Consider the following 27987-nt stretch of genomic DNA (forward strand, 5'->3'; position numbering starts at 1 on the left):
GCCTCCTCCTCCGTCTGCTCTGCCTCACTGTGTCTGTGCCAGCCCGCGTCTCTGCAACAAGATGATGTTCTGCTGCAGCATCTTAGCTCTGCACCTCTTCTTCTGCGTTCACTCCCTGCCCGTACACGAGCGGAGGACCGGCAGCAAGCACAAGCAGCTGCAGGTGAGTCCAACACGAGCAGAAAGCTGGAGAAAGTAGAGGGAATGAGAGATCAGACGAGGAGATGGAGGAAGTTTGTGAGGGGAGAGATGGAGCTACAGGCAGAGGTTAGGTAGCATGTGAGTGAAGGAGCTTAATAAAGTCAGTAAAGATGGGACTTATTAAACTTTAATAAAGTCAGAAATGAAGGGAAATGTTTTGCTCCTTTGTAATCAGAGGTTGAGCTCATGTTTGTCTTTCAGACAAGGCTGCATGTGGACTTTAGCTCAGACTATAAATGCTTTAGTTCCCTCAGTGTGCTGATTTTATGGCTGTTGTTAGGAAGTCTTTAAAGTTTCACAGCATCACTGATAATCAGCCTAACAGCAGGCTGGATGTGAAGCTGCAAAAAGGACATACTCTAAAGCTTTGATCATCCTACATTTCTGCTGAGATAATTCATCATAACTTCATTAAAATCTAAACATTTTAAATAATTTTCCTTTCCCTGCATGCAGGAACATTTTGCACGCCATGCCACTGACTAACCCACACAAGGACCCTTTTCTTCAAACGTTTCTGCAGTTTCATGCATGCACTCTTGTTTTCCAGTGTATCCGTCAACATCTCGAGTTAGACGGTGAGATTAAGCGTGCAGGGACAAGTCATGGCTGAAAAACTGCACTTGTTTGCTGACTCAGGGGAAACAGAAAACAGCAGAGAGCTGCTCGCTAAGATCAGAGCGCGCTGCTGCTTCAAGGCTTTTGTTTGTGCATCATTCAGAGAGAGTGCAGAGCTGCCAAACATGATGGCAGCTCACAAATATCCAACACTGGTATTCAGATATCCTGCTGGAAGTTTGAGAGCTTAGGAAAGACACCAATAAGACTTTTATGTTGACAGATGAATCTTTAAAACATGCAGCCAAGCCCTGACAGCCAGGGGAACGCGCTCTGGCAGACTTCTCCTTACTAAAAACTGCATTAATGTATATTTTTATCAGCAAAAATTGTGTATTTTTAATCTTCTGGATCTTTAAATGTCCACTCCTTTACACTTCAGGGGAATTTTAAATATTAAGTGTAAGATAAGGTTTGTTAAACCTACATTATTCTGCTAACACCTGCAGTAAAACCAACCCATTGCTCATCTGTTGAAAGCAGCATTTAAAGTTGCAAAGACAGCGTATTGTCAGCTTTATTTACTGTTTTTTTCTTCATTCATTCAACTCCTGAAAAATCAAATATGACCTGTTAACATGTTACGGTACGGTGCAATGCATTTATTGACTCTAGGCTGGTTTGCAAATCTGCAAAAAGGAAAAAGAAGAACTTTTGTTTCTGCTCTGTGTAGACGATGGAGTCATCCTGCTACTACTGATGGTTTTTATCTTTAAAGGGATATTCCACTAGATTTGGAGTAAATTTAGATGAGGTATGTAGAAATAGTAGCGGCTTTAGCCTCCAGTGATTTCAGTAAGCATTGCTCCTTTAAGAAGGACTCTGCCTGTACCTGGAAACTAGGCTATACATGTTAACAGGTGGGGACAGTTTCTCACAGGAGTTTTGCGAGTTATTGGTCAAAATTGGGCCCCAAAACAATGTTGATTCAAAGGTACGCACTATCACATTTTTAAAAGCCTCTTAGTTTATACCCAGAAAGCTTCTGTGTTTTTTCTTACTATTTTGCAATGCACAAACATGTAACATGTGCACATGCATGCCAGAGCCTGCATGGCGAAATAGTGACAAAAACACAGAGGCTTCTGGGTAAAGAGTAAAATGCTTTAAAAGTTTTCAACAGTGTGTACATCTGAGCCAACATTGTTCTGTGGCCAATTTTCTACCAAAAACCGTTAAACTCCACAGAGAAGCTGGACCCATCTGTTACACAGTCTAGCCTAGCTTCCTGGTGGGTTCAACCAGAGTCCTGCTTAAGGGAGCAATGCTGACTATAATCATTGGAGGCTAATGCTACTGCTACTGCTGCACACCTCATCTGATTAAACTTCAAACATAGTGGAATATCCCTTTAAGATGGCAGCAGCAGCCTTCCTCCTACATCCACTTCTCCCTACAGCTCAGAGGCTGAAACGGACCGTACTGCACCAGCGTGAAGTTTTTAACTTTGCAGCTCTGCTTGCACACAGGAACTCAGAACTCTGGACCAGTTTCATGCACAAGCTAATCATGTCAAAGACCCCCTCTTAAGGTGGACCTGGGCACGGGGCCTGATTATTGTACAGCCCTTGCTTCATTTTACGTGAAGAGTATTGAGTTTATGGTCTCTTTGCCTACGCTGGTATCAGCAAATATGAGACCGAAAAGCACCAGATACCATCAGAAATCCAGTATTGTTCATTTCTAGCCAGTCATTCATTTAAACAGCCTGTTTACCTACGACACCTTCAGCCCGCAGTAACTGGACCTGGGTCAACGTGTGAGGAAGTCAGGCGAGGCGACAGAAGAGTTCACGCCACGGAGGATGAATGAGTCAAACAGATGAAGGAGTCACAGCACGTTAAGGTTCACATGTGAACCAACATGTAGATTGTTTTACCTGAACTGACACGCGCTGTGTCTACAAACATGGTGTGATTTCAGTCCACTCTTTTATATTTCAGCTCACTCATTAACTCAGAGTTTACTATCACTGTAAAGGTCTGTTAAGGCCACACCTGGTTAAAGATCTCTCTGGCCCCTGGCAGCTGCAGCTCTGATGGAATAGATTAAAACACATGAAGCAGCACTAAATAGTCAGATAACATCCTGATCCGTTCACCCCCGTTGTTTCTTTGGTCATTAGGGAGATATGAAGTGATGATCCATGTTCCTCAGAATGGCCTCCACCTTCTTCCCTGCGCGTCTCTCCACCTTCATCCTCCAATGACTTCAGCTTGATTCCGACCACAGAGCCAGCTTTTTTCACCAGTTAGTTCAGACGCCTTGCATCCTCGTGTTTTACACTGCCTCCCCAGCAGACTGCAGCATAGAACAGAACACTTGCCACCACAGACTGATAAAACATCTGCAGCATCTTACTGCAGATGTCTGTTGGTCGGAGTCTTCTCATGCAAAAGAGGAGCTCTGCCCCTTTTTGTAGATGAAATCTACATTTTTAGATGTAGACTACGTTTTCTTATCCATTTCTGATACATGCCACGACAGCAGCGTCATCAAGAATGAATGTGTGTTCAAGAATGCATGGAGAGATTTTTGTCAAATTCAGTGCAAACCTACACTTTACTTGAGGGTGAATCAGTGAGATTTTGGAGGTCAAAGGTCACTGTGACCTCAAATATAGTAAGGTTTATGCTTCTGTGTTGTAGCCCTGAAACCTAGGCAGAGGTCGACACAAGCAGCCAACATGCACCTCCTCAAAAATGTATCGTCAAAATGATGCAGACCACGAGCCCTGTGATTGGTCGGCTCAGTGACTGCCAGTCTGAGTAATGTCTACAGACAGATGTGAGGTCTCTGCTGTGGGATAAACGGCTGCAGATGATGACACGACTAGTCAAACTTACTTGACGTCATCTGAAAATATCAGATTTCCTCATCCGTCTCTCTCATTGGCTAGAGTGCTAAAATCCTCCCGCCCTCTGCCTCAGCTGATTCAGCAGCAACTTTCCATCCCTGCTGTCCTCTCTCTTCTCTTCTCTCATCAGTAACTGCATCAGTATTTGATCATGCAGGTTAGTAGAGTTGCAGCACTGATTATACTGAAGTATAACCAGGACAAGGAGTTGAACCCTCTTAGAGGCTTTGTCTCCTCAGGTGTCTTTCATTGGTTCACTGATCATTTCAAGGCAGACTCATAGTTACTCTTGACGTGAACATTAACCTCCTAAGACCCTGTAATGTAAACTTTGCAGGAAAATTTTTGAGTATTAGCATGAAAATTTGGGATATTTTTATGTGTTTGATTTGATTGAATTTTATTTGTATTTTTTTTGCTTCTAAATTTTAAGGTATGCTCACAGAAATTTTGGAATTTTATTTTTTAATTTTGGGAATTTGACTTGGAACTGGGAGGCGGGGTTTCCTTTGATATTGCTAGAATGAAATGGAATTAACAGAAGAATTTGTTGGCATGTTTGTTTTTCATGGAACCTTGGGAATGTATTTGTTTTGGGGAATTTGCTTCAGTATTGTTTGGAAGTTTTTCAGGAAATTAAATGGTATTTTTCAATAAAATTTAGGTTTTAAATATAAGGTTTAGTTGAAACTTTTGAGGAATACTTGAAAAAAATTGGGGTACTTTTTATGGAAATTTTGAAAATATGATTTAGAATTTTGCACAGAAATTTTGGTAGTTTCTTTGGAATTTCAGCAAATTTGTGCTGATATTGGACATCAATTTTTGTCAGAATTAATTCCTGTTAAAATCCAAGACTGAGCATTTCAAACTCTCAGGTCCTGATTATCCCGAGTAAGTGGGAGAAACTAAAACTGAAGTCCAAACAAAAGCTCGAGCTCAGGAGGTTAAAGGTGCACTCTGTAGTTTTTAGCCAAGGAGCATTAACCAGAGCAAACTTGGTGAAAATTAAACAAAGCAATCAGAAGCAGACCTTTCTAGATTAGTGTTTGATGGGCTTTAAGGGTTTACAGATGTGCCGGGGTTTTGGGGTCATGGTTTGGTACTGGTTTGGTTCATCCAATTAAAAGGATCATGAAGTTCCAGATTTGTACTGCTAGGATTCCCTCATTTATTTTTTACTGACAGTGGTCCGGCTAACAGAGAGTTCTTTAGTGTTATTTAGGACACTGAGTTGGTGTGTGATGGTTGGTATCAGACATGAAGGACACTCTTTAGCATTCAGGATGTGTATTTCTGCATCAGTCTGACCCACATGTTCTCAGCCATCTCAGCAGCGTGGCTCTAGCTTTTATTAGCCGTCTGTTTTAAAGCTGCTCACTTTAGTTAACTTTAGATACCACTTTAAGATTGTTAAACGCTTTTGGAGCAGCTGTGATGACTGTAAATGAAAACAGTGTGGAGGATGACCGATCCTCTGATTCTGCAGCTGCAGCCTGGTGTTTATATCTCCAGCCTCCATGTTGGCTGTTTAGGTTCTTTATAACTCCTCTTCTATATAAACCATCCCCCTCACACACACACACACACACACCCCCACACACACACACACATGTGGTTTGCTGCTGCTGCAGGGGGTTCATAATAAAGGATCAGTCATCTTGACTCATGTTAATCCTCTTTATCCCCCACACTGGGCAGAATCAGCCGCTCTGTGTATAAAACATGGAACACTGGAGGTTGTTTTGGAGGTTCTGTGGTTAAATATTTACCTCTGATGGAGTTCTTATGATTTATCTCCACTTTTTATGCATCAGGACGTCTGTGAAGGAGATCTGAACTCTAGGAGTCAAACTGGGGTTGGGAAATGTGGACATAAAAACATATGAGGTTCAGTTTTAATCAGGTAATCTGGTGGTTTCTGCTGCATCAGCACGGTCTGACTGTGAAGTCTGGAGGAGGAGGGATCATGGTATGGGGCTGGTTTTCAGGGTCTGGACTAGACCCCTTATCTCCAGTGAAGGCCGATCTTCATGCTTCAGCAGACCAAGACATTCTGGACCACGCTATGCTTCCAACAGTCTGGGGAAGACCCTTTTCTATCCCAGCAGGACTGTGGCCCAGAGACCAGAGAAGGACTAGAAAGACTAGAGTCCTGACCTCAACCCCATCCAGCACCTTTGGGATGAACTGGAGCAGAGATTGTGGTCCAGGCCTTCTGGTCCAACGTCAGAGCCTGACCTCAGAAAAACTCTCCAGCAGTGGTTCTCAGAAGGTGGGGCAGGTCCCGCTAGTGATCTTCCAGGCCGGTCTAGGTGTGCCGCGGGAGTCTGTACAGTCCGTTATTACTACAACTCTATGGCCAGTCCTGTAACCAGGCCTGCCCACAGACCTGGACCCCTGAAAACCCCCAGAGAGTGGGACCTCCCCAGCTGGGATTTATTGATATCAGTGTGTGTGTGTGTGTGTGTGTGTGTGTGTGTGTGTTGGCTCAGTAGCATTGGTGCTAGCGTCCTGGCTAACAGTTCCCTCATTAAGAGCTGAAAAGCATGGCAGGCTATTACTGGGTTAAAATTGGTGTTGAAATTATTCACCCATGCTATTTTTAACCAAGTTAACCAACTTTTCTTCCTGTTTTTGGCTCTTCTTTTGACAACTTAAACCATTTTATTACTATTTTGACCCATTTTTGCCACTTTTTTGGAACTTCTTGCCACATTTAACACATTTTCCTACCTTTTAGCCACTTTTTGACAAATGTTGCTCTTGTTTGGTCATTTTTTTCATCACTTTTAGCCCCTTTTTACCACCTTTGAGCAACTTTAACCCTTTTTTGCCACTTTTCTGCCACTTGTGATCTATTTTACCACCTTTTGACACTTTCAACCCATTTATGCCTCCTTTTTGTCAATTTTTGCCCACTTTTGCCTTTATTATCACTTGTTATCCATTTTACCACCCTTCTATAACATCTAACCTTTTTACACTGCTTGTAACCCATGTTTGCCTTTAATTTGACACTTTCAACTAGTTTTTGCCAATTTCAAGCCATTGGTTGACCACTTCTTTTTTTAAACTAATATTTGCCCATTTCTGACTTTGTTTTGCAACTTTTTGTCAATTTTGCCCTTTTTATCACTTGTAATCCATTTTTAACACCCTTTTACAACATTTAACCCTTTAGACCACTGGTTAGCCATTTTTGCCACTATTTTGACACCTTTAACAAGTTTTTGCCAATTTGAACCCATTGTTTGGCTGCTTTTTTTTTTGTTTTTTTTTTACCAATTTTCACCTATTTCTTTGTTTTGCCACTTTTTGCCCGGTTTTGCTCTTAATCACTTGTAACCCATTTTTACCACTATTTTGACATTTTCAACATGTTTTTGCCCTTTTCAAACAGTTGTTTGGCCACATTTTTACCCCTTTTTGCCCATTTCTGACTTCGTTTTGCCACTTTTTGCTCAATTTTGCCCTTTTTATCACTTGTAACCCATTTTGCCACTATTTTTACTCTTTCAACAAGTTTTTGCCAATTTCAACCCGTTGTTTGACCACTTTTTTTTCTTTTTACTAATTTTTGCCCATTTCTGACTTTATTTTGCCACTTTTTGCTTAGTTTTTTCATCCCTTTTAACCCATTTCTGCCACTTTTTGCCCTCTTTTGCCATCTCCATGATCCCCAGTTGGCTGGACCCCAGAATGCTCTCCCACCTTGACTGTAACATTATTTAAAACTAGTTTTTATCAATTTAAACATGGTTTGCCTTGAGATTTTGGCTTAACCTTAGGCCGGCCACACACTACAGGATTTTAAGCCCGATTTGGGGCGAGATTTGCCTCCTCTGATGATCGTGGCGTCTGGAGCGGCGTCACAAACGATTATTTGTCTGAGTAGTCTGCGTGTGTGTGGTGTCAACACGATTCATTTACTGCTCCAAATCGCCTCGTAGCCTCCCAGACCCGGAATCATAAATATCAAACATGTTTGATATGTATGATTTTGGGTCGTAGTGCCGCTGACGGAGTACCCACAACAACCAATGAGAGCGAGCAGACCGGGTAGCGTCACCAGACGGATCATACGTACTTTCACCACTCACAGCCATGAACACAACTGTACCTTCATTCCAGCCGGGATTTCGTCCTGAGTCTTTCCCTTGTTTTGTGATTGTTGCTGCATCTGTAACTCTGCCAGGACAGCCTGTCGTGGAGAGACAGCAAGACGGTATCGACGGACATCCATGTTTTTTTCCTGAAGTCACCTGATCACGTGAGGTCGTAGGCAGGTCTGCAGGTGTGTGGTCTCCAGTGATCTGACAGTCTGGCTGAGTCTCTAATGTGTTCAGAGGACTAAAGATGAAAAATCTTTGGAAATTTTCCTGAAGTCTGTGGTCTCCCACGGTTTTAAAATCGTTTCAGATTAAAGAATGGTCTAGTGTGTGGCCGGCCTTAGGTGTGCCCTGGGTGAAAAAAGTTTGAAAAGCTGCTCTACAGGATGAATGGGCACACATTCCCAAGAAGAGTGGAGGCTGTTAGAGCTGCAGGAGGGGGGGCAACTCCATATTAAAGTGCATGCATTTGAATACAGTATCATTACAGTCTATGTGGGTGGAATGGGCTGGCTTCCTAATAACTTTACATCTTAAAAACTGAATATGTGGCCCAGCCCTGGGTGAAACCAGTCGCCTCTCTACAGTGGTGAACTTAGTCATCCTGTCAGATCAGCATCCGTCCTGCAGACGGCCTGATGTCACGCCTCTGTGGGGTTTTCCAGAGATCTGCTGACGCTGTATGCTGCAGCTGTGTGTGTCTGTGTGTGGCTCATATTTTCATGTCATGTGCGTGTTCAAACCTGCACACACACACTGTAAATGTTTGAGTGACATTAGCAGAGACCACCGATGTAACAGATGCCACCTCATAGATAAAACAACAATGCTCCTCCTGTAGACGCCTCGCAGCTCCATGTGGGTTAAAGCTCGGCCACGTCAGTCTGAGTTGGAGGCGGAGGAACCGCGGCGCCCTGCTGGGACATGTCAGGATCACCCCATCGGGCTTTGTTCTAACTCCATGTTTACGCTGGTTAGATTAAAAATCCTTTACTTCTCGCCTCATATGTGTCACTAGCTAAACCTGCGGCTGTAAACCTCCTGGGCTCTGCCAGAGCCACCACAGGCTGTTACCACATCTGCAGACGTCAAACTTGTTTTGGATCGCAGCAATCTCAGAATCAATCAGCTTTTGTTCCACTGGGAAAGTTTTGGGCTTTCTGGTGAAGCCAGCAGATTCCTGGATAACTGTTAGGAAAATAAGGGCACATATTTCCTCTTTGATGGGCCGGTAGTTGTTTAGATTCCATCAAAGAAATAAGAGAAGATAATGGAGCTGGCTGACGACCTTCACTTCAAACTTATCTGCAGCCAAACAAAGATTTCTGATTCTACAGATCAATAAAGAGAAGATAGCTGATGTTAACCAGGGTTTATTTAGTCCATCGTGTTCTTTTCACTTTCCCTCCCTGTTTGTCTGCATACAGATTGCAGAAAAAGCTTAGAGAGCATTTTAGACCAGTTTCTCATCTATTTTAACCCACATTGATGCAACAAGCACCGATAAAATCTTTAAGATGTTAAAAGCAAAATCTAAGGCCTGAACTGCCACTGATGAGGGAAATACTCTGCCAATAAAGCCAGAGGGACCTGGATGCAGCTGAACCCCAATTTCACACAGGAAGTCAGTCGAGTGCCGCTACATCTCGTCTACTAATACCGGAAGTCACTTGAACTGAACGTCTTTTTGATCCCAAAAGTATTCAATGACGCCGCACCGATCCAGCCGTCCGCTGCACGTGTTATACTCGACTACCAAAAATAGATCTTTGATGACTAAAACTAAGATTAAGTCAGTTTAGTTTTTGTTGAGCTGACTAAAACTAGACTAAAATGTAATGTAGTTTTCAGTGCACATTAAAAATCTGTGATATTTGATTCTGAAAGGCTTTTCATCTACAGACTAAAACTAAAAACAGCTGCCATATGAACTCTGGGCTGCAGACAGATTCCTCTCCCGTCTTGTAACGGTTGTCGTTGCACAAATGTGCAAGTGTCTGTTGATCCTGGTCATTCTTGTGAATGAAATATCTAAACAACCTCTCTGATGGATAAACTGGATAAATGCTGGAGGTCATGGGCTGAAGGTCACTGGGCCTTCTGTCCTTTGCTTGTAAGATTTCTCCCACAGAACCCCTGACCTCCTCCCTGACCCACTGCTGTAGATCTCTGTCCGGTTATCGTGCACCTCATGGAGGCAGAACACCACCAGGCGGTAGTTTGGCTGTCAGGTGAAGATAAACCCTCTGGGTAGTGAAGGTTAGAGGTCACTGCCACATCGATATCTCAGAAATGCTTGGACAGATCATCAAGCTTTGCACTGATGCTCAGTCTGGTTGAATGTTAGGGTCCGTAGTCCTCATGGTCAGCTCTCTGTATTCTCAGCATCCACTGTTGGAACCTTTGGCGGTAGCTCTAGTTCTTTTCATACATAACAATAAAACTCTTCAACTTTTCTCCTGACAGCAAAACAAACCTCTGGATGTGACCTAGATATCACACCTGAATTCTCCTCCGATGACTCAGAGCCAGCGTGTTTTTTATTGTTCAGCACTTAAACAAGTATGCAGCCTTAATCCTTTTATTAAAAGCTCTTTAGAAACACCAGTCCACTCACTGATCGCCTGTTTGCTCTGTGGGATAACTCATCGATAGGTTAGACCTTAATCACCCTCTGCAGTGGGCGGAGACGACTGACTCACATCACTGAGGTTAGATCTTAAAGTGACCTCCAGTCTGCTGGATCTCAGTAATCCTGGCTGTTTCCCATGAAGCTGCAGAGCACAAAGAGCACAGGTGTGACGTTTTATCACACAGATTAGTGGCAGATTCATAACTCATTATTTATCCCTGACAGCCTCTTTATTTCTGACTGTTGGTGGTCTGGTACCTGATACCATCGCAAACATGTTTTCAGAAGAACCCCAGGTGAATATTCAAAGGATTGTCTGGGAAATTAGGGCTCTTTTATTTCAAAACAGATCATGAGATGATAGTGTGGAGATATTTAGGATCTGTTTGAAGCATATAACACTTTCCCTCTGTTACTGGCCCGACTTATTTCTACGCTGCATTATTATTCTGTTTATGGCATAAAGAATCAGACCTGGTACTTCTCTGGTGTCCCTTCTGCATGTGTCGTTCAAGAACGTCTTTTAAAACTAGGGCTGAACTATTTGCAAAAATAATCTAATTGCAATTTTTTCCCCCAATGTTGCGATTTAAAATGTGATTTTTCTTAGGTCAATCTTCTGTATTTTTCGACAAATTCAAGCAATAAATAATTCCATAGGTAGGACCATGTGTATTGAAAACAATGCAATTATTTCAAAAGTAATTAATCCATAGTAGCAGGAATCTGAAAATGAGGGTGTTACAAGCTTTAAGCCATAAAGGAGGAGGCTGGGGTGGCTGGGATGGAGGAGGTGGAGCTTAAGTCTATAAAGGAGGAGGCTGGGGTGGAGGAGGTGGAGCTTTAGTCTATAAAGGAGGACCTGGGGTGGAGGAGGTGGAGCTTTAGTCTATGAAGGAAGAGGCTGGGGTGGAGGAGGTTTTTTGATTTTTTGGACTAGTTTGGTTGGTGTTGTTATTTCACTACTGAAATAGAGAGGATCTTTCTCCACCACAGGCAAGCCACACACTAGAAGTGAGCAGGTTTCATCTGGCCTACAAGACGTTTTAGGGAGACTGGATAAGTTAGAGAAATAATAACAGGGCATTTTCACTGATTGCAATAATTCAGAGCAGCTGGAGTGAAATATGAGCACAACTATGAATCATATGTCAAAATACTGCATTGGCTGATCTCATGAAGCCACAGTGGAACCAAATAAAGATCTAGGAACCACAAGATCTGAGTCCAATGATCTGGATCACTGAGAACAACCAGGATTCCCATCCATCTAGCAAAGCTTCAATCTGAAAAGTTTGTGCCCAGTATGGGAACAGATCTGACCAATCAGCATCATTTGAGGACTACCAGGTGTGTCTTTAGAGAGCCAGGTTCTCAATTCTCCTTGTTGGTATGAGCTGATCCTACTTTTAGAGACGCACTCACAGTGACAGAAGACAAAGAACCACCAACACAGCCATATTTTCCCACCCCATCATTCCCCTCCCAGCCTCCACACGAGGGTAGATACCATCAGGTCCAGCTTCTCTGTTAAAAAGCTCACTCAGCGTCTCTAAACCTGGGCCGTACCAATAATCACACGCTTTCAGAGACGCTGACCTCACTGGCTTTAAAAATTCTAATCAGCAGGGTAGAGATGGAGCGGTCTGAATGGCACAAACCCGTCATTAGAACGTCTGACAGCTGACATTTTCATGTCGTTCACGTCTTGGAAAGTTTCCCACTTTGAGGCACGTCTGAACGACTGACCCAGGGAGACTTAACCCACAGGCTTTCCTGGATTCTTCTAGAATTCTCAGGAGTGCATGTGTTAAAAAAACCTCTTAGCTATCCATCCATCCATTTATACATCCATCCATCCATTCATCCATCCATTTATACATCCAACCATCCATCCATCCATCCATCAATCCATCCATCCATTTATACATCCAACCATCCATTCATCCATCCATCTATGCATCCATCCATCCATCCATCCATCCATTTATACATCCATCCATCCATCCATTTATACATCCATCCATCCATTCATCCATCCATTTATACATCCAACCATCCATCCATCCATCCATCCATCCATCCATCCATTTATACATCCAACCATCCATCTATACATCCAACAATCCATCTGTCATCCATCCATTTATACATCCATCTATCCATCCATCCATCCATCCATCTATACATCCATCCATCTATCCATCCATCCATCCATCCATCCATTTATACATCCATCCATCCATTCATCCATTTATACATCCATCCATCCATTCATCCATCCATTCATCCATCCATCCATCTATTTATCCATCCATCCATCCATCCATCCATCCATCCATCCATTTATCCATCCATCCATTTATACATCCATCCATCCATTCATCCATTTATACATCCATCCATCCATTCATCCATTTATACATCCATCCATCCATCCATCCATCCATCCATCCATCCATCCATCCATCCTTCCATCCATCCATCCATTTATCCATCCATCCATCTATCCAACCATCCATCTGTCATCATCCATCCATCCATCCAAAGCTTAAAGCTGATCTGCTTGTTTTTGGTCAGAGAATGATTGGACCAATCAGCATCATTCGAGGAAACAGAGGCAGTAACTATGGGTGGTTGGCTACAGCATGTGCCAGTAGTCCCTGATGTCCCTGTGTCTAGCAACACTTTGTGTCTCCTTCAAGAGAATGCTGAGGCTGCCAGACCGTGGCTGGAAGGGAGGCATCCTTTAGGCATCCTGATCAGAGTCTTGAACCACATGAACTGGCTCCAGTCCTTGTGAGCCAGCAATATCTGACCCTGCCTTAACGGCAGAGCCTGGACTGGAGAAGGAAACTCATCTGTAATCTCATTCTTGTGGTCACTACCCAGAGGTCTTTGCACTTTCAGGTTTAAGGCTTTGTTACAAAGAGGATGATATCATCAGCATACAAGTTAACACTGTAATGCTCAAAACAGCGAGTACCATGTGAAACTAAAGACTGTTTCTGTTTGTTATCATGCTTTTGTTTGCAGGGATGGGATCACAGCGGCAGCCATGTTGGTTTGAAGAAAAGGGGAAGACATGAACAGGACACTCTGAGTAAAGATTACCATTTAAAGACTGTGCTCGGCTCCAAAAATGACACCAAGTTCTGGAAGCGTCCTCGCTGTGGAGTCCCAGACTTTCCCACCTTAACCCAGGTGGGCCTGTCCTACTACAACCTGAAGAAGAAGAAAGGCGGCCTGAGCCGACAGCAGCGCAGGAAGAGGTTTGCTCTGTTTGGAGGCCGCTGGGAGAAGACTGACCTCACGTACAAGTAAGAAAGACAAATATTTACCGTGTGGTTCATGCATGTTTACTCAGCGATGGCTCGTGATGTCAAAGCTTTGGCTGTTTGTGGATTTAATTTGCCAGAGAAACAAAGTAAAGGACGTGTTTCCTGTTATTTCATGAACCATGGGGTGTTCTGTAATTAGAGCTCTCATTGTTGGATAATGATTATTTTTCAGCCGTTGGTATTTGTTGGTTTTGTTTACCAGTGTGGTCAAAGCAGAGCGCCATCCCTCATCGCCGCCTCGTCCTGTTTATGTGGATGAATACGTGTTTGTGTTTATGAAGCGGAGGACTCTGGATGTTTGGGGAGAAGCTGCTGGTGGTCTGTTGATTAACTAAAGTGCAAAGTTTGACATATTGTCTCAAAGCATGCAGTAAAATCTTTGTGCAAATTGGAAACACATTCAGAAAGCCAAGAGAGAAAAAACTGCACAGCTGCTCATGGCCCTAATCTCATAAATCTCATAAAACGTACAAAAATGCAAGCTCGACAAAAGCTCTGAGCATCAATCTTAGAGAGAATGACAACCTTAAACTCTGCGGCAGACCCATGAAAACGGCGGTTTGATTGAAACTACAATTTATGTTATGCAGTAAATGAAATGTAGTTTTATGTTGCAAAAACTCACTTGAGATATTGTTGGGGGATGTAAGGAATTCATTTATTCTTAAGCACTACACCATGAAGGCTTCAGCTTTCAGAAGAAGAGGCTGCAGATATCACAGCACTGGCACGTGAAGAGATTTCCACCGTGCTTTCATACACAAGTAATGAAACAATGAACTTAGAGCTAGTGTTGTAGTACTCAAGAATGGTCTTGGTCTTGAGACCGGTCACAAGACCACGTTTTGAAACTCTTGGTATTGTCTCGGACTTGAGAGCATTTCTACCCGGTCTTGTCTCGGTCTCGGACTGGCGGGACTTGCTAAAACAATAAATAGCTACACCTGCAAAAGGTCAGACATAAGGCCGTCTTCTTTCTGGTCAGAAATACCTCTGAACGCTCTAGGCCTCAGTCACCTGACTGATCTAGATTAACATCTCATTTTCAGGTATTTAAAATAATTACAGACTTGTTGGTGGCTTTTAAATACAAACAAGGATTTATTTTCCACTAGAAGTTAGTTGAACAAATTGTTTCAGATTTGAGATTTTTGCATGCTGTTCTTTGAAAGAGTTGCAGACTCCTTGTTTTGATCCGTCAATTTTATTAAAAAGAAAACTAAAATTAAAGAGAGAATGCTCTTCAATTGTTCAACCTTGTCATGGTTTTTTAAAATTGATTTTTATGGTCTTGGTCTTGGTGCACTATGGTCTCGGCCAAGTCTTGGTCTTGGATAGTGTGGTCTTGAGTACATCACTACTTAGAGCTGACACTAACCCGGCCATTTAAGGTTGTTGTTTAATTGTTCATGACAGCCGATGTCATCGCTGCTTTTGTGTCCTTTCTGCTGCATGGTGTTACAGTTGAAAGAGTGACCATGTTATCTGATGACTTCCAGCCAAAAGTGTCTAAAAGCTGTGATAGATGTTGAAGATAAAGCTTCTTCATGGATGTCTCTTTGTTTTCATTGAAGACAGACCTGACTCGTTTTTTGACCTTTAGTAAAAACATCTCAACAAAAGCGTAGCCCTGCAGAGCCGATGGATTGTCCAGATTCACGTTTGTCATCATTGGCCGATCCATCTCACAACTCCCGTTTGAAAGAGTCGTGCCCGCTCTGAGAACAGATCTGACCAATCAGTAGCTGCAGTTACATCACAATCTGATTGGATTTGTTCTGACTGGAGATTTAAACTTCTCTGTTCACAAAGATCTATCTGATTCAGACATGCATGTTCATGCATCATCTATTTGATCTGGGAGCTGTTCTTACATCGTTCTACCGGCCAACGCTGCCAAAAATTTGCAGCAGAAGAGGAAATTTCTCTTTGCCTTTGTTTTAAATAAGCCGCCTGCACTTGCTCATTTGTTCTAACTCCTACTTGTGCAAAACAGTGATTGTTCTTCTATTTCCTTATACTGTCTGATCAACAGTTCTGAGCTCTTTCAAACTTTACTGTATAAAAAGAACAGCTTTATTTGCTGCAGCCATGTTTCTGTCGGGTCCATCTGTGGGGCAGACCTGCACAGGAAGTCAAAAATCACCCCAAACAGGAGAGACGATCAGATTGGGTATTTTCATGGACTATTGGCATTAACTAGACTTAAATGAGTAATTCCAATGATTCAGGGCATTCAACTGGATATTTCTGACAAATCCCCACGGTGAGATTTGAGGCTTTTGATGTGAAAAAGTTCAGCTGAACAGAAACTTAATGGAGTGTTTCAGCTCTGTGAATAGAAGTCGATCTCCAAAGCTGCGTGTCTGAAACAGAACCGGTGTCTACGTGGGCTCTGTCGGTGTTTACAGCCTGTGGTGGCTTTAACATTAAGGTGCAAATATAAAACAGTACAGGTTTAAACCTGCTGTCCTCTGACAACATTGTCTTCCTGAGTGAATGTTTGGATAACACTGAACTCTTCTCCTAATGACAAAGTGTTGACAATCTAATCACTGTCTGGATTATGTTCAGTAAAGAGGAGGCTCTGGGGCTCTCCCTTTAAAATAAAAAGAATTCTAAAGATATTTTCTACATTTTTCCAGCCACTTAAAAGCATCTCTGTGGTTAGAGCAGCACCAAAAATATGTCCATCCTGTCATCAGAGGGCTCTCAATAAAAAGAGTAACCAAAGCTGATGAGCAGAGATGTGCTGCTTGGCTTGGTCAGGTTTTCCCATCACCCATGGGGGGGGGGGGGGGGGGGGAAAAAGAGTGGACAGGCAGCAGGTGAAGGCAGTTTGCCCTCCTGGCATCTCCTTAAAAAAATTAACTTTACTGCAAAAAACTCCTTCCTACCTCATCAACTGTGTTTGTTTATTACCTTCGCCAAGGAGGTCATGTGATCGGGTGGGTTTGTTCGTTTGTTTGTTTGTTAGCAACATAACTCAAAAAGTTGCGGACAGATTTTGATGAAATTTTCAGGAAAAGTCAGAAATGGCATCAGGAAGAACTGATTAGATTTTGGGACTGATCTGGATCACCGTCTGGATCCAGGAATTTTTGAACAGATTCTTTACTATTGGGAGATAGGGCTAATGGTGGCGGTCTGCGCTGTTACCACTTCACACCAGGAGATGGCGGACATGAGTAACTTCAGTCCCAGCAGCATTTTTGGGTGTGTTTCTATTCAGAGTTTTGGAGTTTGTCCATCTTATTCCTGGGCCGCTACGGTAAATCTGAATACGACAGATGCTAACTACGAACAACAGTTGTTTGATAGAAATTCACCGTGGATTTTTAAATATTGCTGTATTTTTGTAATCACATGTTCACATTGTTTGTTTTGGAAACTGTAAGTAAATAAATAAGGAGGATACCTCATTATTCCTGGGGGGTCTACTGCTATAAATGTGTTTGGAACTTCCCGTACAGTAGCAGTAATAGCAAAACATGATTCTTCCAAGGGCTTACTAAAGTGATTTAGCGTAAACAGTGGTTGTTCTGAAATAAATAAATATTTGCTGCAATAAACAATAATTCATTTTTGTTAGCTTAATAAAGTCAAATGAGCTGAATGTTTAAACAGTATTTTCTGTAATGCTCAGTACCTGTTGCTCCGTTCGTGGTACTAATTGCGTGACAAAGTTAAATATATGTCTTTAACAGCAGTGTTTTAAACATGCCGTTCACTGTTTCCATGCATTTGGGATTCTTTCAATATTATTCATCATTAATTCAAAACTTGACATTTACCAAACTGAAGAGCTGACAACTTCAGTCATGGATAATTTTATTTAATATAATTCCTTCATTTTAAGAGGGACTAGTTGGTATAATAAGGATTTCAGCAACCCCACAAACTAGTAATGTTATCTGAAGGTGGTGGGGGCAGTGTTGCTGTCACTACCTGATATGTAGCTCTAGTGAGACACGAAGAAGAAATAACAACGGCGGAATGTTTTGAGGAAAAGTTGTGCGAGTTGGATAGAAACTCTGCCTCCGTTTGTGTCTTTTATGCAAGAGGTACATCATCAATACCTCCTCCACAGTCGCCATGTTTGTTTTTGAGTTTGTTGTCATTATAAACTTTTGACTCTGGGCTGCCCCCCAGTGGATGTATTGGTTAACATCCATGCCAACGTAAAGGATGCATGGAAGAATGAGAGCAGTGACGGTAACATCGTTTGAAAAGGACGTATACATTTTCGTATGTAAAGTGGGTATAAATGGGCCTTAAAGCGCAATCTTCTGCCACGAGACTTTTAACTTGCTGGAACCGTGGAAGGAACTTAAATGGACTAACCTTTGCTTACTTCAGGATCTGTTGAAAATCAGACTAATCACAATGAAAAGGCTTTGATTGGGGCTGAATTAGCAGTAGGAAGCATTTCATTCGTTTAAAGCTGCATTTGTCTGATTGTCTTCTTATGTTGTTGATCTACTTTGCAGTGTCTGTGATTATTGTGTCCGAAAACGGCAATAGTTTTCTGGTTGAAAAAGTCAGTCATGATTTCACACTTTCAATTTATTTAGATACCAGTATTTATTAAATAATAATACTGAAATATACTATCTGATTTTTGCTCCTTTTTGGTTGTTGTTTCCTGTTCCAGGGTGGTGACCCATTAATAATTTTATTCATCAAGAGTGATAAATAAAACCACATGGTGCTGAGACTGAAATCAATCCCACAACCAGTGCACTGAGGACTCCAGCATCTGAATATAGACGCCTGCTCTGCCTGGAGCCTAATAATGAGAAATGTTTGAGCAGAAATCAGAAAAATAAACTTGACAAGATCTGAGGTTTTGCAGTGTTGACTGGGGTCTGGAGAATAGTAGTCCTTTTATGCAGTGGTGATACTGGTAGAGTTTTTTCATCCTTTATCATTAATCCGTGCAACATCTAACAAACATCTAACACTCTGGCTTTAATGCAGGAGTCTCTGCAGTGAACCTGAACCCAGCAGCTTTAAAACTGCAGTGACTTTAAGATAAATCCTTAGAATCAACATCCTGAGCGTTGTCACTTTCATGTCAGTCAGTCCACTTAGTGTGAGTCTGGTAATTTAGTGTAATCAGACGCTGCTTAGAGAGAATGGGCTCGTTCTTATTGTCGATCTGTGGGGACGAGCTCAGGCACGAAGCACAGGATGTAATCTGAACAACCTCACCTCGGGCAGTGATGACTGCAAACGCTCAGGGATTCCCCTGGTGTGGAGCAGGAGGTGAGCCGTGTCAGTGCTGCTGTGTAAGGGAAAATGGAAGTATCACATATTTGGTGTGGGAGGTTCAAATGAGCTGCAGGCGCTTTAACTGGGGGCTCCTGGATTAATAGATTCTTACTCTGGCATGGGTGCTAACACGCTAAAGTAAGGCTGTGTTTAATGTGGCATCCCCCAAGGCTCAGTTTTAGGGCCTCTTTTATTGTCATCACAGCAGCTCTCTTTCTGGATCCGTTTTAAAGAACTACAACCTCGAATACCACCGCAGTGATGATGACTAAGATCTGGCAGCTGTTTCCTTCAGACAGTGGCTGCTTTCAACTGCCTTTATCCCTCCATAAACCAAATAAAAACAAACCAAACATATTTGGCTCCACTAGAGACCTCAGCAGCCTGATCAGTGCACCTGGAGGCCTGTCTTTGATTCTGAACGCTACGTAGATTAAATAAACCGGTGTAGCTGTTAACGTTTCATTTGATCTTAATAAATAAGTCTGTTTTATCTGGATGGCCTGCCTCTGTCAGCTCAGAAACGTTTGCCAGACTACAGATGTTTAAACCTGCTCAAACCTGGAAACTGTTACTCATTCACTCTGGCTCCATGCTGAAATTCTTGATTACGGGTCGACTGCCTCCAATTTCAACTTCACTTATTAAAGAAAAATCTGCCAGAACTAAAAATGGAGCAAATAAAAGACAGTGCCATCGAGCATGTTCAGGCTAGGGTTGTCAAAGTATTCGCTACCTGATGCTTTTAAATACTTTGTGTTTTGACATGATAGAATGTTTTTAACCACTGCTGCTGTGAGCAAAGAGAGAGGACTGTCTAAACTGATAAGAGCTGTCCTTGCTGCTGTGATCCTTGTGCAGACTGTAGATGTCCTCTCTCTGAACATGCTGAGAAGGCTGAAGTGTGGGAATGTACCCCTGCTGGACCAAAACAAAGATCCAGGGATTTGGGGATGCCTTGTTGCTGCCATCTAGTCTGAGTCTGTGGATGCTGACAGTGTGGAAGTTGTAGATCAGGTCTACCTTGGCAGACAAATCCATCTATCTGCTGACTGCAAGGCTGAGCTCAACCAAAGACTGGGACTCACGCAGGGGGCGATGAGTTGAGCAAGACAATGTGACCCTCCTGGTATCTAACCATGCAGTCCTTTAAGGCCCTTGGTCTTCCTGGTCTTACTCTACTCCTGAGGCACCTGGATGGTGACTGATGCCATAGATACCGACTGGGCTCCTCTGAAAAAACTTGTTAGACCATGTGTCTTTCCCATGTCTGCCCTCCTGGGCAGGCATGCTCAGGAGGGTGGGCATTCTCTGGGTTTATCAGGGTCCAGTCTCTGGGTTTATCAGGGTCCAGTCTCTGGGTTTATCAGGGTCCATTCTCTGGGTTTATCAGGGTCCAGTCTCTGGGTTTTTCAGAGTCCAGTCTCTGGGTTTATCAGGGTCCAGTCTCTGGGTTTTTCAGAGTCCAGTCTCTGGGTTTATCAGGGTCCAGTCTCTGGGTTTATCAGGGTCCAGTCTCTGGGTTTATCAGGGTCGAGTTTCTGGGTTTATCAGGGTCCAGTTTCTGGGTTTATCAGGGTCCAGTCTCTGGGTTTATCAGGGTCCAGTCTCTGGGTTTATCAGGGTCCAGTCTCTGGGTTTATCAGGGTCCAGTCTCTGGGTTTATCAGGGTCCAGTCTCTGGGTTTATCAGGGTCCAGTTTCTGGGTTTATCAGGGTCCAGTCTCTGGGTTTATCAGGGTCCAGTCTCTGGGTTTATCAGGGTCCAGTCTCTGGGTTTATCAGGGTCCAGTCTCTGGGTTTATCAGGGTCCAGTCTCTGGGTTTATCAGGGTCCAGTCTCTGGGTTTATCAGGGTTGAGTTTCTGGGTTTATCAGGGTCCAGTTTCTGGAGTGTTATGATCAGCTCGTTGGTCCGGTTCGATGGAGGGAGGTAAGCTGGTCTGTAAGTAAAGGATGTGAAGGTAGGAGGGGAGGGTGTTTGTTTTGGTCTAAAAGTCCGCTCTGAAGGTGGCAGAGTACACCTTTAAAAATAAGCCTTAATATCATGTTTTCCCCTGTTATTTGATGGTTTTTGCCCTAACCTGGATCATAAATAAAAATCCTTGACTCATGTCTCTTTCAGGATTCTCCGTTTCCCATGGCAGATGAGTGAGGACAAAGTCCGGAGAGTTCTCCTGGAGGCGTTCAGTGTGTGGAGTGACGTGACTCCTCTTAGGTTCAGAGAGGTCATCAGTGAGAAAGCAGACATCATAATCGACTTTAACAGGTAAGAACGGCTCCTGTTACACACACGATGAACAGCGGTGAAGAGAAGGGTACACACAGGTACTCTGGACTTAGTTCCTAGACCCTCTACTAAATACCCCTCTGATGCATTCAGCAGTATGCTGTAATTTAGTTTCCTAGGATGGCAGAGGTGTGGCCCGCCTCACTCTGCTTGTAATTGGCTCGTTATTCATTACTCAGAACATCAGCGTTAACCAATCAGAGGCAGAGTAGGCCAGGTCATACTAAGAGGTTCTCTGGAATCTCTGACAACAAAAGCAGAGCTGGAGGCTCTTCTTTAGCTAAAGTCAAGCAGCAGAGGTTGGTGGCCACTGATCAAATATAAAAGGTCTATTTTTAGGTGCATGTTGTTTAGCCCAGTGATTCTCGAGACACTGAGAGGGGGTCACCAGATGCCTTAAAAAAACTAACAATGTTTTTAAATTAGACTGTTGACTCTTTACACCAATTTCACAGAATGATGACCCCTTTTCATCACTTTTTAACACCAATTTCAGCAGTTTAGCACATTTTTTGCCATTTAATACTGATTTTTGTCCATTTTAAACCCTCTCCACCACTTTCTCCTGCCTATTTTTGCCACTTCTAAACAAATCCTTGCCACTTTCTATCTATTGTTGACCCATTATTGCCACTATTAACCACTTTTTACCCCCCTTTTGCCCATTTTAACCACAGTTAACCCATTTTTGCCAGATAATATGATCCACCTCATTTCCACCAATTTATTGTACTTTAAAGCCATTTCAGACACTGTTTAATCCTCTTTCACCACTTTTTGTACCCACTTTGACTCAATTTTGATTATTTTTTACAACTTTAATCTATTTTTTGCCACTTGTAACCCATTTATATTCTTTAAAAATCTAATTTCACCACCTTTTCCACCATTTCTGGCCATTATTTACCAATATCAGCAATTTCTAAGTCATTTTGATTTTGTTTTTAACCAAACGTTCTTCATTTAAGACAGCTTTTTACTACATAAATGAATAAATAAAGATATTTGTTTCTTTGATAAGAGTGGTTATTATTCAGGTCAGATATAAAATATGGTTTTCACAGCTTAACTTCACAATGGACCATGGTTTTGCTGACCTTTATGGGACCCCAGTTTGGCTTGGTCCCAGACCCCCCCCCCATACCTCTTTATGTGTGGCCTGGCTGTGTTCAGGTTCAACCACCTTCAGGTACAGCGGGGGTCCCCAGTCTCTGGCACCTTTATATTTGGGGGTCGTGGGCCGAAAAGGTTGAGAACCCCTGGTTTAGCCTATCTGGTGTATAAGATGCACTTTTAATGCTTGAAAAGACTCCTCAGTCAAAGACTACAGGTGACAGAAGGAGGTGGCTCTGTACTTCACAACTATCAACGTTAGCCCAGATTTAGAGCTTAGCTAGTGCAACGTTAGCTACACAGCTGAGCTGGAAGACCGTCTCAGACAGATTTATTCTCCCTGGAAGAACATCACAAACAAACTGTGTGAGAACTTGTATTCTGGATGTATAGTCCTTCTAACCATTCTCCAATGACCATTCACTAAGGGCGTTTTCACATTAGGCCCAGTTGTTTTGAACCACAGTGCAGCGTGATCCCCCCCCCAGCTTGCTTTCACACTAGGAACATAGAACCGTGCCCGGATGCACTTGCGTATTTACTTGGTCTGAAACAGAAGGTGGTGGTATGCATGTAGCTGGTTTACAACCCCACAAAGGAGGAGAAAGAAGAAGAAGCTACCATGGCAACCACTGGGGTCATGACCTGAGCAAAGATTATTTTTGTTTTGACACGGCAAAAAGTCCATCCTGCAGCCATGGATGATAAAAATCACTTTAAAGATGCCAGCAACTTCTCTCTTCCTATCTGCACATCTACTACAGCTCAGAGGATTAAATGGGCTCACACTGCACAGATACAGGGGTTTTAAAGGTGACAGGAGACTTTTATTTCCTTTGCACCTCCTCTCACTGACTCCAACTGTTCATCTGTAAGGTGAGTCACAACAGACCGTTTATTGGCTGGATTCTGATGATTTCCGCCCTTTATGAGGAAAAATGTGAACAAACTGCTGCGCTGTGGAAAGAAGTTTAGTTTTTAAGATGATGTCATAAAGCTGATACGGCGTTCTGTCCTGTATCCGGGTGCGGTTGCGTTCACATCTCATCCGAACCGTGCCAGAGTCCACTTAAATCGCACTGAGACCACCTCCCCAAGTGGGCCCGGTGCCCTGGCGCGGTTCGTTGGCATACTACCAAAACAAACCAGACTTTGGGCTCAAGTGCACTCAGATCCCAGACTGGGCCACTAGTGTGAAAGCCACCTAAGTTTACTCCATGTGCTAACAAGCAAGTTAACTACCAGTGGCAGAGACTGACCTCAGGAATAACTGGATCAAATAACTTTTGTCTTGCATGGGTTGGAGGACTTCGTGGAAATGTGTGCACCCAATAATTTAAAAAGACATTAAACACAGACCTGAAGACAGCAGCCATCTGTTCCTAGATGATCCCAGTAATCTGCACAGAGACATAAATCCCTGGATCTTTTTTTTGGGTTGACCCAGGAAAAAACAAATCAAGGTGTATCCCAGCCAAGCCCAAGAGCAGATTATGAGTCCTGTGTGAGTACAACACAGGACTTGTTTGGCAGTGCTTTAATACGAGCCCCCGGCTACATTTTTATCAGCTCAGATTAGTCATTTTGGCATCTGGACCAAGATGTTTCCATGTCATAACATCGCTCTTATTTCACTGTGTTGCATTACATTACAGCCCTGCCAAGCCCTTGTTTAGTTAAAGAGTCGACCTTTCATCAGTTACTGTTGACTCCATGCTGAGCACAGAATAACACAAATCTGCAGACAGTTTCAAGGTCATACCCACTGACCCTTTTTCACCCCAAAAACACTTTTAAACTACAATAGACAGGGGTAGGGTTAGTTGGTGAGTTAATTAGTTAGTTAGTTAGTTAATTATGTGAACAATTTCACTGCAACACACCAAAAAGACTCAGCCCAGCAGAGGTGAAAAGGGGTTCTCTGATTGGTGGATCAGCAGAGCAGTCAGAAAAGGGTGAATTTATCTGTTGTTCTTAGAATTGCAGCATCCTAAGAATGCAAAAGTTGCTCAATTGTGTGGCATCACATTTGTCAGATTGTTTCTGCATGACAGATGAAATGCTTGTGCAGGTACTGGCATGGAGACAACTTACCATTCGACGGTCCTGGAGGAATCCTCGCCCACGCCTTTTTCCCCAGAACTCACAGAGAAGGAGAGGTTCACTTTGACTATGATGAGCACTGGACGGTTGGAAACGAAGTGGGTGAGTAAACTTTAGTTTAACAGAGCCATGATGTTGAAGGATTTTCTTTAATCTGCTGAAGCTTTCATCCATTCCCATCCCGTTTAGGCACCGATCTCCTGCAGGTGGCGGCTCATGAGTTTGGCCATGTTCTGGGTCTGCAGCACTCCCTGGATGATGACGCTGTGATGAATCCATTCTACAGCGACTCCTACCCTCTGCGGCTGAGCGAGGACGACAAGAGGGGCATCCAGTATTTATACGGCCCGCCTCGGCATGCTCCCCCTGATATAACGGAGACCAACGAGGTCGACATTGGAGTGGTAAGACACAGGAATTTCTTTAAACTCTTGTATTCAGCAGCTTCTTTTGGACAAACGTAACCCAGCTCTGTCTTTGCCCAGCCGGACGCCTGCAGGACCAGCTTCGATGCCGTGTCCATGATCAGAGGAGAGCTCTTCTTCTTTAAGTCCCGGTACGTTTGGCGTATTCGTGACGGGCAGCTACAAGCGGGCTATCCAGCCCTGGCTTCACGCCACTGGAGAGGCATTCCTGACCACATCGACGCTGTGTATGAAGACAAGACCGGGAACATCTGGTTCTTCCAAGGTCAGTCAACATACAGAGAAAGATTTTAAAAGGCTTCATTTGGAGTAAACGATAAATGCAGATAATGCGTCCAATGATGTTAGAGTGATTCAGGTAGTCAGGGAGTTGAAGTTGGTTTTTGGAGACATCAGGGGCAAAAAAAGTAGCTGCAGTGCTAGTGGAGGTAGTGTCTACACTCACCCTCAAATGCCACATACTCTGGTGTGCATGGAGAGTGCACTATGGAGCAAATCACTCCCTTTGTAGGCAATCTGTGCAATTCCACAGTACGTGCTCTGATCTATCTCTGGCCAAGTCTTTTTCCAGTGGAGCCAGCTGCCTAAACGAGCTGATCCAGAAAAGATCGGCCACACATCTTTACAGAGGCAATACAAAGCAGCACTTATACTAAGCAATCCATGCCATAGCCAAGCATGTTTCAGTAGCCACATTCAGATGGTCCGACCAGTCTAAGTGCTCCATACCAGGCAAGATGCACATCCTTGGCCCTGGCACTGTAGGAAGAGGTGGGCTTCACTATGGAACAGTGGCTCATGCATAAGCACAACCCTGAGCACATAACATGGACATGAAATGTATGCTGTACCTTAAAAACATGCATGCAGTATGATTAACTGAAAATTGGCGCTTTGCACTCAATTATGCAAGGTGCCAGAGGGTCCTATCTGACAAAAATGACCCAAAATAAGCCACAAAGTCAGTCAAGTTTAGTCACGTTCTCTGCATCGTTCTCCCAAGTGCTGTCTTTGACAAACTGTTTCTTGTCTACTAAAAGATGCTTCATGATAATGGGGGCCAGTGGGGGACTTGGGACAGGGGAAAATCATTCACCCTTAAAATGGATCAGCTGACTTAAGCTTTCTTGCCACCTGGCTATCATCTCTTCCCACAACAATCCTGCGGGTTGTTGCTCCACTGTTCTCAGGATTCCCCTGATACAATACAATTTGAAATTGATGCAACAAGGGGGTTAGGTTTGGATTCTAGGCTTAGGGTCAGGGGTAGTGGTTGGGGGGTTAGGTTTAGATTCTAGGCTTAGGGTCAGGGGTAGTGTTTGGGGGATTAGGTTTAGATTCTAGGCTTAGGGTCAGGGATAGTGGTTAGGGGATTAGGTTTAGATTCTAGGCTTAGGGTCAGGGATAGTGGTTAGGGGGTTAGGTTTAGATTCTAGGTGTAGGGTCAGGGATAGTGGTTAGGGGGTTAGGTTTAGATTCAAGGTGTAGGGTCAGGGATAGTGGTTAGGGGGTTAGGTTGAGATTCTAGGTGTAGGGTCAGGGATAGTGGTTAGGGGGTTAGGTTTAGATTCTAGGTGTAGGGTCAGGGATAGTGGTTAGGGGGTTAGGTTTAGATTCAAGGTGTAGGGTCAGGGATAGTGGTTAGGGGGTTAGGTTTAGATTCTAGGTGTAGGGTCAGGGATAGTGGTTAGGGGGTTAGGTTTAGATTCTAGGTGTAGGGTCAGGGATAGTGGTTAGGGGGTTAGGTTTAGATTCTAGGTGTAGGGTCAGGGATAGTGGTTAGGGGGTTAGGTTTAGATTCAAGGTGTAGGGTCAGGGATAGTGGTTAGGGGGTTAGGTTTAGATTCTAGGTGTAGGGTCAGGGATAGTGGTTAGGGGGTTAGGTTTAGATTCTAGGTGTAGGGTCAGGGGTAGTGTTTGGGGGATTAGGTTTAGATTCTAGGCTTAGGGTCAGGGATAGTGGTTAGGGGGTTAGGTTTAGATTCTAGGTGTAGGGTCAGGGATAGTGGTTAGGGGGTTAGGTTTAGATTCTAGGTGTAGGGTCAGGGATAGTGGTTAGGGGGTTAGGTTTAGATTCTAGGTGTAGGGTCATGGGTAGTGGTCAGGGGTTAAGGTTGGTGGTTAGGTTTAAGGATTAGGTCTTAGGGTAAGGACAAGCTTAAAAAGGTCTTTGCTGAACTAGGACATCGGTAACAAGAAGATCTGGTTAAGTAGATCTTATTTTCAGGATGCATTTCTTTATTTTTCTGAGAACAGGTGACACCTACTGGGTGTTTGATGCAGAGAGGAAGATCACAGGACCGGATTCGGTGCAGCAGCTCGGTCTTCCTACTACGGATATCCAAGCAGCTCTGAAGTGGGATAAAGACCACGTGGAGAAAGTCTACTTCTTCAAGTCGGCGTCATACTGGTCCTTCGACCCTCAGCAGAACCGAGTGGACAGCGTTCATCCAGTCAGCATCCATGACTGGGAAGGAGTGCCCAGCCGGATCGATGCAGCCTTCCAGGACAAATATGGTGAGGCGTTTTTAAACCTCACTCTTGGGTTTTCTTTTGGATTTGGAAAAAGTCCGTAGCTAATTTTGCCTCTTTTACTCTCCGACAGGTTATGCCACTTTCCTGAGCGGGCTCAACTACTGGAAGTTTGATCACGTGGCTCTGAAAGTGCTCGGAGGCTACCCCCGAAGCATCGGCATGGACTTCTTTGGATGCTCCTCTTAAACGACTGAAAAGGTTTCTGCTGCATGGAGCAGTGCTCGGATTTTTCAGCCTCATGCCCCAGCAGAACATTCTGGATGTTCATGGCGGATGTAGTTTTTTAAGAAGACTGAGACCCCCTTAAAATGAACAAACTCCTGCCAAAGTTAAAGCAGTCAAAATGTTCAATTTGAATTTGGTTGAATGGTTTTAAAATTTTACTGAGCTTCATTCAAAGATTCAACATCATCCAGTAGGTGGCAGGCTAAAGTTATCCTTTATCTCAAGTTCTCCAGCGTACCTCCACTACAGGAATGGTTTTTATT

The 27987-nt window shown here is 43.4% G+C and overlaps 1 protein-coding gene across 1 annotated transcript; it reads left to right on the forward strand.

Annotated features, from left to right (window-relative positions):
* The first annotated feature begins 43 nt into the window (after positions 1-43).
* LOC121525604 (stromelysin-3-like) lies at positions 44-27979 on the forward strand. Its single transcript, XM_041811666.1, has 8 exons — positions 44-163; positions 13457-13740; positions 21159-21302; positions 24508-24641; positions 24729-24943; positions 25025-25229; positions 27221-27481; positions 27570-27979. Exons 1-8 carry the CDS (start codon positions 62-64, stop codon positions 27683-27685), a joined length of 1461 nt encoding a protein of 486 aa, XP_041667600.1. The 5' UTR covers positions 44-61; the 3' UTR covers positions 27686-27979.
* The last annotated feature ends 8 nt before the right edge of the window (positions 27980-27987 follow it).

This window comes from Cheilinus undulatus, linkage group 17 (assembly GCF_018320785.1).
Source record: "Cheilinus undulatus linkage group 17, ASM1832078v1, whole genome shotgun sequence".
In the NCBI taxonomy this organism is placed as follows: Eukaryota; Metazoa; Chordata; class Actinopteri; order Labriformes; family Labridae; genus Cheilinus; species Cheilinus undulatus.

What these genes read in the sequence shown, in the direction of transcription:
- LOC121525604 (XM_041811666.1), top strand. Translation starts at nt 62, where the DNA reads ATGATGTTCTGCTGCAGCATCTTAGCTCTGCACCTCTTCTTCTGCGTT. An exon ending in GACGGTTGGAAACGAAGTGG is followed by an intron (nt 24,642 to 24,728) that starts GTGAGTAAACTT and finishes CATCCCGTTTAG; the next exon opens with GCACCGATCTCCTGCAGGTG. An exon ending in GAACATCTGGTTCTTCCAAG is followed by an intron (nt 25,230 to 27,220) that starts GTCAGTCAACAT and finishes TTCTGAGAACAG; the next exon opens with GTGACACCTACTGGGTGTTT.